Source organism: Ochotona curzoniae, unplaced genomic scaffold (genome assembly GCF_017591425.1).
Source record: "Ochotona curzoniae isolate NIBS_2020 unplaced genomic scaffold, NIBS_Ocur_1.0 contig_43, whole genome shotgun sequence".
Classification (NCBI taxonomy): domain Eukaryota; kingdom Metazoa; phylum Chordata; class Mammalia; order Lagomorpha; family Ochotonidae; genus Ochotona; species Ochotona curzoniae.
Window position 1 is genome coordinate 39,639,736 of NW_024466218.1, and position 15,038 is coordinate 39,654,773.

The 15,038-nt window shown below is 56.3% G+C and overlaps 1 protein-coding gene across 1 annotated transcript; it reads left to right on the top strand.

The window, feature by feature from the left end:
* The first annotated feature begins 7,027 nt into the window (after nt 1–7,027).
* Nucleotides 7,028–15,032, top strand: KCNG2 (potassium voltage-gated channel modifier subfamily G member 2). Its single transcript, XM_040984781.1, is given in 10 exon segments — nt 7,028–7,111; nt 7,962–8,020; nt 8,181–8,326; nt 8,329–8,481; nt 8,484–8,731; nt 14,440–14,497; nt 14,500–14,700; nt 14,703–14,876; nt 14,879–14,971; nt 14,974–15,032. Coding segments are annotated over 10 exon segments (1,275 nt in total).
* The last annotated feature ends 6 nt before the right edge of the window (nt 15,033–15,038 follow it).

Genomic DNA, 15,038 nt, shown 5'->3' on the forward strand with positions numbered 1-15,038 from the left:
ACAAGAGCTTGGTGTGCAGACCCAAGGTGCTATTCCCTGCTGATTCTTCATCCGGGAGAGGGGGCTGCAGCACCACCTCCACCAGCAGGTCTCCCCACTGCTCCACAACTACACCCTGATGTCAGTCTCCTTGCTGCTGCCCACAGTGGTTTGTTCAGCAGTGGACACAGCAATTGAACCCGGCCAGTCAGTGCCTCCTGGGAGTTTTACCAGAACGTTCTTAGCACCAGGGTCACCTGAGAAGCCTCCAATATTCAGACCCTCATGTCCACCTGGAAGCACCACTGAGAAAGCAGAGGGGGAGCAGAAGGATGAGCGGACACTGTGGACCTGGAGTTCAAGTCTTGAAGCCAAACGTGCTCCCTGGAGGCCCTGCCGGGTCAATTACTTGAGGTTTTCAGCCAAGGTTCTGTCTGAAAACAACCCTGTGGCACAGTGGTAAGCTCCTCGCCACGCAGCAGCACTCAAGATCTGTGCTAGAAAGGGGCAACCCCAGCACTCCCTCTCCTTTTTCTACTTCAACGTGGGCATTTGTTTGCTGAACTTCAGTTTACCACATTATTCTGCGGTTAACAAGAGCACTTTGAGTTCTGAGAAGTTTACAGAATTGTAGCATAAGCTGTCCAGATGCTGTTTATCTCCATCAGTACGCCAGCAGGTGTTGCAGGTAAACACAGGTTACACGACAGACTCAAAGGCGAAGTCACAACCCAGCCACCCAACAGTAAACACAGTTCTAATGGACCACCTTTGTCTCCTGTGCATGCATGCATGTGTCACAATGCCCAGGTGAGATGAGGTGAGTATGGTGTCCATGGGTCAGCTGTGTCTCCAGTGTGTGCTTATGCGTGTGTCACGATGCCCAGGTAAGAGACAAGCTGAGTGCTGTGTCCGTGACGGAGCCCTCGGGCCCGCCCAGGGCTGTGTGCTCAGAGGCCAAGCAGAAGCACAGGGGCTGCTGACTGGCACCTCATGAGCTAGCTCCCTAGACGCCATGCAGTCCACACATGAGGTGCCCCCTGCCCAGCATGCCCCTCATGCTCTGCAGAGACCAGACTGGGCTGCACCCCAGATCCCGAGTGACATCAGGGCTGCCTGCCAAATTGTGGGCTTGCATTCTCATTGCTGGAAGCCTAGCCACAGCTGGGAGTGTTTTCCCAGAAGTCCTTGGGGCTCACCATGGCTCAGCAAAGAACAACAGCACCTGTTCTCCCTGACACACACGTCCTGGTGACTGGACCCTCTGCTGTTTGCAGTCCTTAGAGGCTAAGGGCCCAGGAAGTGGCTGAGTGTGGGGGCTGTGCTGTGTAGCCTGAGCTGCTCTGCCCTTCAGCCTCCCCAGGAAGGTGCTGCTGAGGACAGCCTCGGCCTGGCCGGGGTTCTAGGCCAGCTGTGGCTTTCTCTGGCCCTTCACATCCTGACTACATGATCCAGAAGCTTCTTCAGAGACTGGAAGGGAGTGGCATGGAGTTCCAGGTTTAGGAAGGAAGAAGTGAGAGCAAAGGATGGGACCCGTGGATACCACCCTTTCCATGTAGCCACACTCAGCACCCACTCCCGGGAGACCCAGCACACTGCTGGTCACATCTGGTGTTCCAGGCAGCCAGTTATATTTTCCTAGTATGTCTGGACGTGTTGTGTGAGCTAGGGGGAGGCAGCCAGTCCACCCAGTGGAAGCAACAGAGGGACGCGGCACACAGCAGCAACAGAAACCTCTGCTGTGTTGTCCCTTCCACACAGCTGGGGGCAGCCCCAGCCATCATGCTTAGCACAGTGGGCCAGCTGGGTGGACCAGTGTCCATGCAAAGGGAGGTGGAACTGCATTCAGGTGGTTGTGGAGACATCCACTGGGCCCTGCCAGGCAGCAGGAAATTCCTTGCAGCCCTGCCTGCAATGGAACAATACTCTTCACACCTTTGTGTCCCCCCACATCTACTGCACGGACCCCAGCACAAAGCCAGAGGAGGAGACAGATTAGTTGGTGCAGGGTGGGAGACTGAGGGGTGGCAAGCAGAGGGGGAGCCTCAGAGGGAGACACTGAAGCGGTGAGAAGTGCTTGGTCTGTCTTGGCCTAGAGGAGCCCTGGGGCAGGGTTAAGTGGGCAGCTCTCAGAGCACCTGCAGGAGCCACAGAACAATCTGGACAGGTCGAGTGATCACCCACCCTCGTTGGTGGAACAGGTGGTGGGGAATCTCCAGCTGCCCGGGGCCCCTCCTGGTGTGTGCCCACTCCGGGGCTGAGGGCGGCACCCCGCACAGCCTGGGTCTCTCCTATTGTGCTGGGGGTTGGCGTGGGCACCCATCACCAAGCTGCACTCGTGGGCACGTGCGCATGGCTGGCCCTCCTGCCGACCCCGCACAGACCTGATTCTGGGCAGGTGACCCGAGCTGCCGACTCAGAGCCCAAGCGTCCGTGGTACCGAGCCAGGGATGCGGGGAGCAGCCCCTGGTTCGGACGCTGGTCTGGTGGTTCGTGGAGGGGCGGAAGCCCAGAGGAGGGGTGGGGTCCCAGGCCTGGGCAGACTACGCCAGGTCCTCAGGGTGAGTGGGGCTCCCTTGATGCTCCTAATGACCCTCCAAGACGGCAAGCACCTGAGGAGCCAGCGGCGTCCTTGCACGCACACCTTTGCACTCCAGCAGTTTAGGAGTGATCCCTGGGCACACGGCCGAATCTCGGGAGGCCTCCTGCTCTGCCACCCTCCCGGCCAGAGAGGAGAATGGGTTTGATCTAGGCAGTTGCTGCCAGGGTCAGTTAGGAAATACTCACTCCGTGCCTCATGGAGGCAGGAGGCGCCGGGACTCGTCCACTGCGCTGAGAAATCTCCAACCTTGGGACACCTGGGGCGGAGTGGAGGTCCTCCTCTCCCTGGGGTGTCACCCGGGACTCCTGCGCTTCTCCCTCCCTCGACGCGGTGAATTTGTGTTCTCCTTCCTGCAAAGTCTTTTCTGAACCGTGGGATTTGCATAATTTTGGAAATGAACTGGGTGTTTTATGGGCAAGGGGAGGGGAGGATTTCGAAATGTGGTCTTTGGCTGCGAGTGGGGGGAGGGCAGAGCCCTGCGTGCACCCCCACGTAGGAGGTGCTCACTAGTGGATGTGCTATTAGCCGCAGTCCTGACAGCACCGACCCAGCTCTGCTCTGACCAAAGCAGGGTCCTGCTGGAGTCAGTCGGGCATCCCCGTCTCATCTTGCTGCCTGGAGTGGCCGTGGGCCGGCCTTGTCAGTTTGTGCAGCCTGCTTGGATGTGCTGGGACGTTGGCAAAGAGAACTGGTGGAACTGTGGGGGTGGGTACTGGGGGTAGGACGGCCCTGCCGGTGCCTGCCCAGGGTGCTGCTGTGTTGGTCTGCACACCTAATGGGTACCGGGTTTTTCAGGCCCTGGTTCTGTCAGTGGTGAGGAAGCAGCAGTCCTGTTGTCAGGGCCACAGTGAGGATGGGGCTGCTCCTTAGCGCCAGGGAACCCCAGGGGTGTCCACCCTAACCTCTGATCTCTCAGAATGGGTCCCAGCCACTCAGCGTCTGCTCCCCACAGGGCGGAGCTCCGGAGGACTTCTGCGCGTTTGCTTCCCAGTCCAGCAGCTCTCTTGGGAGATTTTAGCGGTTCCCTTCTTTGGAGGAGCGAAAGCAGGTGAGGGGGGAAAGCCGGCCCTGACCTGGGGGCTGGTCTCCTACCCGGCATTTCACCTGCCTCAGCATGTCCTGGCAGGGTGGTCTCAGAGGCTGGCATTTGGCCGAGCAGTCCACGCCTGTGTACAGAGCACAGGGGCTCTGGTGTGGGATCTGGGCTTCTCCACACACCACTATCAGATTTCAGAGTCAGTAGCCTTGGCTGTGACTGACTTTCCACAGGAGGGATGAGGGGTTGGCGCCTGTCCAGTTCCTATGGACGAGGGTACCTGCTTCTTGCTGGCCACTGTGGAGTTCACAAGTCACAGATGTGGAGAAGAGGTTCTGGTGTCCATGTGCTTCTTCCTCTGTAACTAACTGGTTGGTCACAGTTAGGTACAGCTACAGGCCCCTGCTGTAGCTGCTGTATGCCATCCAGATGACCACTTGGGCCTTTGGGCCTGCAATATAAGAGGTACCACCATATGAATGGTCACATTGGGTAACCACCCTTGTGGTTAGCCATGGCATAGTCAGTGTGTGATTGTAGGGCCAAAATAGCTTAAATTTTGCCTTTGCTGCATACTGAGTGTGAGCTGGATTCTGTGTGCTACAAGTGATCTATTAGAATTAGAAAAATCTAACTGTGAGGAGACACATGTCACCCCCAGGGTGGCAAACATTGTGACCACGAGCTAGGCTGCTTCCACGTCAGGCTGTGAAGAAGCAGTGCCTGAGCGACCCATCAGAGCATGAGCTGGGACAGCCCTACCTTAGGTGTTTGACTTCATGTCCCCCTGGGGTAGGGATGGGAGTGATGTGGCTTCAAGGCTCCTGTGTGAAGCCCTTTGGCTCCTGTGCAGCCTGTGGGTGGGTGGTGGCGCTGGTCCGTTCCATGGCTCCCATTTAGCCTGTGGGTGGTGGCGTTGGTCATCCCTGTGGCTCCTGTGCAGCCTGAGGGTTGCGGCAGTGGTCAGCCTGTGGCTCTTATGCAGATGGACTCTCAGGTGAGCAGTCTACGTCTGCATCAAGTTCAGAACCCATGATTTGGCTGGCCCAGCCCTCGCATCAGCCACACTGCAGAATGTGGGTAGCACCTCTGGGTGGGGTCCTGGTCCCCAGTAAGCTCTGTATCCCACACATTTTCCACCCCACGAGACCTTCACCTCATGATCCTGGAAGGAAACTGAGGCAGTTACATGCAGACCAAGATGTCAGATTGGCATCGAGGACAGCATCCCATATTGGAGTGCTGGTCTCTGCCACCTACGTGGGTGACCAGGATGGAGTCCTGGCTTTGGCCTGGGCCATCCCCAGCCATGATGGTCATTTGGGGAGTGGGCTGGGGAACAGAAGTTCTATCTCTTCATTCTTTTCCTTTGTTTATTTTCTTTTTTATTCCTTCCATTCTTTCTTTCCCTTTCTTTTCTTTCCTTTCTCTCTCTCTTTCTCCTTCCTCCTCTTTCCCTCTGCCAGTTTGTATTTAAACTAAATTAAATAAATCCTAAGACACCAAACATCTGATGTTCCACATGAACAGAGAACTGTTGTGGACCCAGCTGGTCTTTGAGAAAGTTGCAGAGTGCAGTGGAGGAAACAAAGCCCTGACTGTAAAGCTATCAGACTTGCAAGGGATAAAAAGGAAAATAATCATCTAGGGTCTGTGAGAAAATGTGAGGCATCCAGGACAAGTGTGATCCCTGCCTGGCAGGATGGGTCAGGCCCCGCTGGGATGCCTGGGGTCTGTCCCCAGCTGTAGCTCCTGGCTCCAGGTTGCCGCTAGTGAGGGCCCTGGGAGGCCCTGATGTGGTTCATGTTGTCGGATCGTGGCCACCCCATGGGGAACCTGGATGGAGCTCCTGGGCCCTTCTGGCCCCTGGCTTCTGTCCCCCCAACCCTGGGGCACCTCTGGGGAGTGAGGCAGCTGGTAGCGTGCTCTTGAGTGCTGAGAGCACAGAGAGCATGGGTCTGCAATGATGGCTTCTCGTGGAGTTCCCACTCAACCTGCCGGCCTGGTGAGTGTGGAGTGGCAGCTCATGCTGGTTTTAACCTCCACTTCTCTGGAGCTCAGGTAGTGTTCTGTCCTCTGCTTACTGCTGGCCGTGTGAATGTCCCTTTTGGAGACACTTTTGCCCATTTTTTTAATTGAGTTGTCTTGTGGCTGAATTGTATTTCTGAAATAATATCTCACACACATAGTGCCAGTTTTTTTCACTTTACTAATAGTGTCCCTTTTGTTAATTTTTTTTAACTTATTTATGTGAAAGAGCAACAGAGAGAGGGAGAGTCAGAGAGCCCCCATCTGCTGGTCTCATTCACACAGTTAGGTCTGGGCCAGCAAAGGCAGGACAGGAACTGCATCTCTCACACGAGTCCAGGCAGCGTCCCCAGGTGTGGCTGTGGTCTGGGTGCAGCATCCACCTCCCCACCCCCACTGGGCCCTCTTTCCACTAGGTTCTGTGACTTTCCTCTGGCTGCTGTGAAATTGCCCTGGGGGTTGTTCCTGCCCATGAAGCCTCTGACCTGAGACAGTTGCTTTGTCTTCAGCTTCTCGCCCACAGCCAAGGCAGACTTCCCAGGCAGGCACTGCCCCACGGCATGCTCTTGAGGCCGCATTCAGGCACACGGCAAGCCCTTGGGTCCCACATGGCTCCAGCTGGCTCCGTGGCAGGTGTTCTAGTGTGTGGAGGGATGTGGGGCTTCCCGGGCTCTGGGCATCCCAGCTGAGCTGTGTGAAAACCCTAACCACCCTCAACTCTCCATGGGGAGTGACCTGCTGGGTCACCTGAGTGTCTCCATCCAGTGTAGCCAGCTCTCCTGGGTCTCCTGCAGCAACCAGTGCTAGGTGCCAGCAGCCTGGCCATGGCCTGCCTCACTCTTGGCCCTGCTGCGGGGAACAGTGATGTGGGCTTTCCCAGGCACTCTCATGGGTGTCTGGATCAGGTCCAGCATTTACAGCCGCACTGCCATCCCCAGTGACATGGTGCCTGAGTCTTCCATTTCCACAGAGCCAACTCCCAGGGCCAGCCCTGCAGGTAAGGAACAGGTGCATGCGGACAGTGCCACTTCTCTCACCCCCACGCTGGTACCACATCCTGGCAGCTCAAGGTGAGACTGCACCTTGGTGCTGGACCGATGTGCACACACCTGCTGAAACTCTCTCCATCCCTTCACAGTCATTTCTGCCTCAGTTGCCACCTTGTCCCTGCACAGAACTCATGATGGTTCTCACTGTGTTTGTGTCTGGGGTGTTTGGCCACGGTGACACCTCTGATGTCAGGCCGTGCTCCTGAGCTCCTGCAGAGCCAGGTCCCTGCACTGCCCAGCATCCAGGGTGGGGCAGGGCAGGGCAGGGCATCCCCTCTGCTCCCTCTACGTGCCAGAGGACCTCACATGCTTGCTTGTCAAGCCAGGGCCCATATGGTTTATGCTGCTGGCATAAAGACAGCCTTCACCCTCTGCGACCTCACAGCCACCATGACCCCAGGGCCTCTGGGGTCCCAGGTACTGTTTGTTACCTCTAGGGACATGCTCTTCTGTCCCCACTCCTGTCCCCTCCCAGCAGTATGGGACACAGGGGGTCCAGCTGCTCTTGCAGTGGGACGACAGCTATGCTGTCCAGGCACTGTTCTTTCTGACTCTCAGGATGCCTGAGTGGCCCGTCTCACAGCTTTGATTCTTTCTTCAGCCATGGAAACCTCCTGTGAATGTTCACAGCTCCTTGTCACGGCTCACTGTCTTCGCTGAACTCCCCTCTTGCTGCTGGTCGTGGCTGCCTCGGCGCTGCGACGAAGCTCATGCTGTCCGTGTGAGGTCATTGCCTGGGAAGCCTGACTCCTGGGGCTGTCCTGTTCTCTTCCATCTACTGTGCCCCCTGTGGCTTTTTTTCTTGAAGGTAACATTGAACTTTGAGTGGCAGTTCTGCAAGTCAGAGTTCCTTTTCCTTCAGGGTTAGCTATAGTTTACATTTCTGAATGGATTTTGACATCTGTTGTGTCTGTCTCACATGGATACTGAGATGTTTCATTAGCTAGTGGACAGATTCTGAAGTGCTAGAAGGAAACCCTAAGGCAGTTCTTGGGTGGGGATAGTCCCTAACCCAAGACCCCTAACCCTTGGGTCTCCAAGAGAAGCCCCTTCAGGTCCCACACAGTGTGTGGGTCTCCCCCTGCCTTTGACAGGTCTGTTGGGGCTGCTCCTTTTCTAGACACAACTGGAGTACATTTTAGCCCCTGCCACACTGGAGCCTACCCTCTCTCCACCTTTCTGGGTTGGAGATCCCAGGCCCGTGTCCCCAGGCAGTTCTGTTGGGCAGCCTCCATCTCTACAGCCTAGTCCTGTTCTCTGACCTTAGATGGAGGTCAGATCGCCCTTCAGCGGGCACCAGGCATGCAAGAGAGGACCAGGCCGAAGGTTGCCAGCATCCAAGGCTCTGGGGTGGCCAAGGTCCTGATGCGCGCTCCCTTCTTTTCTTACAGGCCCTGCAACTTGGTCGGCAGCACTTAAGCCCTTCGGCCTGCGTGGCACATGAACCCATGACCCAGCTTCATGGACCAGCAGAGTCCTAAAGCAGCGGAGGTGCGGTCCGTTTGCATCACGTCATCATCAATGTGGGAGGCCGCCTGGTGTGCTTGGCCTGGGTGGCCCTGGCATGCTGCCCGCTTTCACTCCTGAAGCGCCTGCAGACCTGCCGCAGCCAGGATGAGCTGCTTCGCGTGTGTGAGACTATGACATGAGCCGCAAGTTCTTTGACCACAGCCCCTGCGCCTTCCGCGCCATCGCAGTGCTGCTGCGCGCTGGCAAGCTGCGGCTGTTGCGAAAACCCTGCACCTTCCGCGAGGAGCTGGCCTACTGGGGCATCGGCCAGACGCGGCTGGGCGCTGCTGCCTGCGCCACCTGCTCCACCGCGAGGAGGCTGGACGTGGTGAGCAGCAGACCCTGGCGCATACCGTGGGGTCTGGGCCGCTGCAGCGTGGCCCCTAGTGTCTGCGCGACGTGCTGGACAACTTGCACTCGATCCCCGCGGGGAAATTCTTCACCTGCGTCTCGGTGGGTTTTGTGGCCATCACAGCCGTGGGCCTGTGCCTGAGCACTATACCAGACATCGGCGCCGAAGAGGAGCAGGTGAGCAGGGCCGTGAGGACGGCCCGGGCTGCGGGGCTGGCTGGAGACAGAAGTTGGTTTCAGTGGCTCAGCAAAGGGCAGGTGATGTGCTTGGCCACATCAATTCCAGGGTGGGTCATGGCTGCCTTCCCTTTCCACTGACCAATTCTGTGTCCTGTTGGCCTGGGAGGCCGCACCCACACAGGGCAGAACAGCCGAGTGCGGTTTGTGGATACTTTAGGACAAGTGGGGACATGGCTGGTGGCTTTGGGAGGCCTCACTTCTGGTCACACTGGAGACTGCAGGAGAATCTTAGAAGTGCGAGGACCCAGTAGGTAAAGCCTGGTGGGCTGAAGGGAGGCCTCCTTCCCTGACAGTCTGCCCTCCACGTAGCTGGTCTGGAGAATTTTGCCTGAGGTTAGTGGGGGCCAGGGCTGCAGCCTAGGGGCCTGACACTGGATCCCACACAGCCCTGTCTGCTGCCTCCCCAGCGTCATGAGGGCCACAAGGAGTGAGACTTGCCATTATCCTGCCTGGAGAGCAACTGTGAACAGATGAACATCCAGTCCCCTCACCCAACCCAGCATCTGCTCCCAGGAGACACCCCTGCCCCAGGCAGGCTTGCAGCCCAGCCCAGAGCTGTGCCAGTGACACAGGTGGGAGCCCAGAGCTGGGGTGTCCTGGGGGCCAGCTCAGGAGTGTCTTCCTTTCCACCCATTAGGAGGAGGGCAACTGTGCACATGGTTATACTGGAACGTGCTTGGGCCTGCATACAGTAATGTCAGGTGTCCGTCATCATGGCTCCTCTGTGTTGGACTGAGGCACCTCCGGCAACTAGTGAGAACCCGAGTCAGCTTCTGTGTCGACATTGGCTGGCAACAAGCAGAGGTCCCACAGCAGAGGTGCAGCCATGGATGTTTCCACCTGGTCTGCAGGCTGGGAATGCCTAGTGCCCCAAGATGCAGTTCCGGGTGTGGGTGAGAGGACCATGTGAGGGTGGTAGAGCCCTGGCTTCACAGTATGAGAGCGAACATGCCAGCATTGGCCTTTGCATCCTCCCCCCCGCCACTCACCTGGCCTATCTCCTTCACCCACCTGCCCCTGTCCCATAGCCACCTGCCCCCTCCCACACCCACCTGGTGTGGAAGAGGCTATGTGGGGGAGGGTGGGTGGTAGAGGCTTTTGTGTTGGGGGAGGCTCTTTTGTAGGGGAGGCTAGGTGTGGAAGAGGCCGGGGTATGGGGTAGGCTGGTGGGTGGGGAAGGCAGTTGGGTGGAGGAGGTGGACCCAGGCAGGAAGTCTTCCAGCAGCACCTACATACCATCTTCTCTCAGCTCTGCCATGAGCACCCATGCTCTCTGGAAAAGGTGACCTGGCGAAGTCCAGGTGAGTGTGGATCTGGGAGGATGAGGCTCCTGAGGACTTGATTGTAAGATTGCCCCTTGCTGGCAGATACCAGAAGTGCTGGGGTGTTAATAGGTCACAGACAGTAATCCAACATACAACCCATCAAATCTATACTTAGTAACACCAGATACTGTGAAGTAACACACTCTTAAGTAGAAGCCCAGCAAAGATATACTTAGTAACAGCAGAAATTGAAACATATGCTGTGAGTTTAAAGGCCCAAACAGGTACTTAGTGGCCACAGATACTGCACTCAGGAGAGGATTCTGGAGCCTACCCTTGGAAAACTAAGTGACAGGGAAAACAGAGCAAGGAAGGTTGGGGGGTGTAGGGCAGGAGAAAGGCTTCCTGGGAAAGCCAGGAGAGGGTGGCACTGGGTTTCCCAGCTGAATGGGAGACTTGGGTCACCACACCACTTCCACCAGTTAATAAAAGGAAGCATAGTTGAGCACATTTAAACATCCGGGGCAGGGAAGAATCGTCCTAGGTTGTGAGAAAGCCAGAAATTGTACAGAAAGGAAATATTTGGCAAAATAATGAAACCCCAATAAAAGCCCTTACCCAGATTTAAGCAGAGAACTGTGATTTCAGCATAAAATGGCTGCATCTGTGACAAAGAGTGTGTGTCCTTCATGTGTGGGAACTTCTGACAGGTTAGTAAGGACCATGCATCGCCAGAGGACAGGAAACGTAGCAATGGCCGAGAAATAGGGAGAGCTGTACGGTGAAGAGCAGCTGTTGTTACAGGTTCCACGTCACCCCGTACTGACATGTCCTGTGTCCATCCCACCACCACACCCTGGAAGGCAGCAGGGCTCAAGTGCTTGGGTCCCTGCCCATTCCACATTGGAATGCAGATTTGGGTTCTGGTTCCTGGGTTCAGCTTGGCCCAGACCTGGCTGTGGACATTTGGGGGTGTGAGCAAGTAGGTGAAAGATCTTGCATGTTGTCACTCCACCTTTCAGGTAAATAAAAGTAAAGCTTTTGTTTAAACAAAAAAGATTTTTGTTTTAAAAGACAGTTACAGAGAGATACTCCATCCACTGGTTCACTCTCGGCTGCAGTGGCCAGCGCTGAGCTGACCTGAAGCCACAAGCCTCCACCTGTCTCCCATGTGAGTACAAGGAGCTATGCACTTAAGCCATCCCCTGCTGCCTCCCAGGCCACAGCGAGCTGGATCAGAAGTGGAGTAGACAGAACATGAACAGTTGCCCATTTGGGATGAGCCTACTATATCATGGTACCACTTCAAAGGACTTTTTTTTTTTTTTTTTTACTGTTACTTTAATACTGAATGAGGGGGTTTCAGATCCATGTAGGGTAGAGAGGGTCTGGATCAGGGGAGGTAGGTGAGAGACTCCAGTGTTTTCTTCTGTGTCTGAGGTCAGTGTGTGGCTGGGTAGGGGGTGCACCATTCCTTACTGTCAAGCTACATCATTGCTTAGGGGTGGAAATGGTCATTTGATGTCACCTTAGAGATCCCAGTAAGGGGAAGAACACTCGAGGATGTCCACTTGAGTGGTCTTGATCCAAGATGGTGTTGGCTTCATTACACATGAAGTGCTAAATTCTGAGGCCTGTTGGCTGTATGTGTTTACCTGTGTATCCACAGACCTGGGAGCCTGTTGTAAAGCCTGGCCTGGAATGTTGTTCAACCTGTCCTTTCCATCTTTTGATGAGGTACTCAAAGTCTTCTGTTGTTTTGGGTGACCTGGCTGTCTTGTCTTCCATGTTCATCTGGGTGTGATCTCCATTCTAGCATGAGGATCAGCCACTGAGGTGGCCTAGTCCTGCAACATGTGTTCCAGGGTCAGACCACATGTCAATGGTTTCCCCAAAGGCAAGGATTGAATGTAGTAGTCTAGTTGGGAAGCCCCCATAAGAAATCTCACCTGGGAAGCTCTCACATGCACTACTGGTGCTGTGCCCTAGTCAAGGCAATCCTGAAGAAACCTTACCTGGCCTACTCCAGGCCGGATTCTCACATGCGCTAGCAGATGCTGCAACCCAGCCCTGCGCTGCCCTGCCCCTTCAGCCCAGCTTTCATGTGCACAGGGTGGTGCTGCCTTTCCTGGCACATTCCCAGCCCTGTTTCTCGCAAGTGCCAGCAGGTGCTGCAGTTCAGCCCCAACACTCATAGGCAGGTGCTGTGACTTAAGACTGGCCTGCCCCACCCTCAGTCCAGCTTTTGCTGGTGGCTGCTGTGGTCTGGCCCAGCTCAGCCTGCTAATTCTAGTTCTTGCATGTGCCAGTAGGTGCTGTAGCCTAGTTGGGGTGTCCTGAAAAAAACCTTACCAGACCCACACCTAAGCATAGCTTGGCTAGGTGATACAACCTAGCCTGGCCCATCCCAACCCATTCCCCTAACCCCCAAATGTGATGGTAGGTATCTTGGTCTGACCCAGGGAGGCCCTCTCATCTACTCCACTTCAGCACCTTCAATTACCAGCAGGTGCATTGGCCTGCTCCATGGATACCCCTAGTTTTCTGTATGTGTCAAGACCTCAGTGGCTCCTATTCCGATTTGCCCACAGAACCCTTCCCCATAAGTATGTGCCTCCCACCACTGTGCCAGCAGGGGCCAGGGCACATGGTGGGCCCTCTAAAAGCAGGATCTTAGAAAAGATGTTTGTGATGACAGAAATGCACATTTCAGCCATGTGATAGTTTAAGTTGGTAGCAAAAATTCAAGTAAATGACCACAGCCAGTGTTGTTCAGGCTGCCCAGAAAGGGGCCTAACCTGTGGACATGGCATTGCCTAGGTCCTGTGAGGAGAGGAAGTGTGGCACTGTACCGACACTGAAGGGAGAGGAAGTGTGGCATTGCGCCAACAGTAGGGAGAGGAAGTGTGGTGTTGCACTGACAGTGGGGACTTGAAGTGTGACATTGCAGACACACTCGGGAGAGGAAGTGTAACATAGTGCAGAGTGTCAGCTATGCACTTGCACAGCCTCAAGGTGCAGTTCTAAGAATCAAGATGAAGTGTCGCCCTGACAGCAAATGAATACCTAGGAGGGGCAGCAGTAGACAGCTGGACTGCTGCAAGTTTATGTGATGAGGATAGAGCAGGCAGGCACTGGCTTACAGCCAAGGACCCCATATGCTGGCCCGCAGGCTTGGAGTCCAGCCCTGTAGAGACATGCAGCCTGCAAGTGGCAGTGATGGCTCAGGTAGCAGTGCCCGGTCATCCATGTGCAAGACTCAGGTGGGGCTTTGCCCTCTGCAGGGCTGTGAAGGGCAGCTGTCTGTCACCTTCCCTGCAGGTCCTGTGGACACGTGGCCACTCTAGAACCTACTCGTCACCTCAGCAACTAGTCACTCCCAAGTCAGACCTATGTCTGCCTCCTTCTGGGTCCCAGCCCTCCACTCTGTCCATGAGGCCTCGCCTTTAACAACTAGGAGGAACTGGACACTGGACCCCCAAGCATGGGCTGCCTGTTTGTTAGTTCTCTGTAGCGACCAGGAGGATCCCTGAGAACTGGTGGCACTGCCCCAGCTGCAGTGTCCAGTCCCTGAGGAGGCCTTTGGTGGACTGCTCTGTAGTGACAGAGTCTGGGTACCTCCTGTCCCCCTGAGCTCGCTTGGCCGACCAGCTCCCATCAGTGGCAGCCGTGTGCCAGGGCCAAGAATCCTCCACAAACAAGTTGCCTGTAGTTGCTTCTCCGGGACCTTGGGGTTGGTGCCTGAGACTCCTTGTCCCCCAGCTCTCAGTCACCGTGGCCCCTGCACTCTGCAGCCTGCAGCCAGGGCTGCATCTTGCTCAGCTACCTGGGTCCCTGGGCTACTGCCTAGCCCCCCACCACTGTCCCTTAGAGTGCCCGGGTCAGCCCCTCCATGTGTGGGAGTGCCCAGCTCAGCCCCTCCATGCATGGGAATGCCAGGGTCAGCCCCTCTATGCCTACGAGTGCCCAGCTCAGCCCCTCTGTGCCTGGGAGTGCCCAGCTCAGCCCCTCCGTGTGTGGGAGTGCCCAGCTCAGCCCCTCCATGCTTAAGAGTGCTCAGCTCAGCCCCTCCATGCTTAAGAGTGCTCAGCTCATCCCCTCTGTGTTCTGCAGCAGTGAGGTCTGCTCTTTTGGGAAGGGAGTTGGAGCTAGTTTGGGGTCCCAGTCTGTGTCCCTGCTCCCCACACCAGGCACAGGCTCTGAGGCAGTCACACTGAGAATGACCCACAGCCCTAGGAGCCAGGCATTTCTCCATGGTCATCTCCCAGACCCCTAACCCAGGCCGAGTCAGCCACAGGCACGAGCTCTCAGGCCACAATCCCAGGAACACTGCATACCCCAGGCACCCACATGCCAATCTATGTCTCCTCTCCTCCGCAGGGCGAGTGCTCCCACAAGTGCCGTAACCTGCTGGTGTTGGAGGTGGTGTGCGTGGCCTGGTCTCACTGGAGCTCCTGCTGCGCTCTCTGCAGACTAACAGCAAGTGTGCCTTCCTGCGGGCACCGTTAAACCTCGTGGACATTGCAGCCATGATGCCCCTGTTGGTGTCACTGCTGGCATGGCTGGCAGTGGGCACGGACCCTGGCCAGTGCGGGCTGCTGGAACCAATGTGTGCACTCTGTGTAATGTGCGTGGTGTGCCACTTGCAGGGTTGCGCTCGCTGGGGTTGACCGTGTGTCATTGCATACATGAGCTCGGCCTCTTGCTGCTGTTCCTCTGCGTGGCCATGGCACTATGTGCACCGCTCATGCACCTAGCTGAATGTGAGCTAGGCATGTACCACAACTTTGCCAATGTGCCTGCCAGCAACTGGTGGGCCATGGAGACATGGTGCCGCGCAGCCTGCCTGGCCAGGTGGTGGCACTCGGTGGCATCCTGCTGCTGGCCCTGCCTGTCACAGCCATCTTCTACACCTCTCATGCTCCTATGCCAAGCTCCATGCGCAGAGGCGCCCTGCAGCCAGCCCAGGGTGAGCCTGC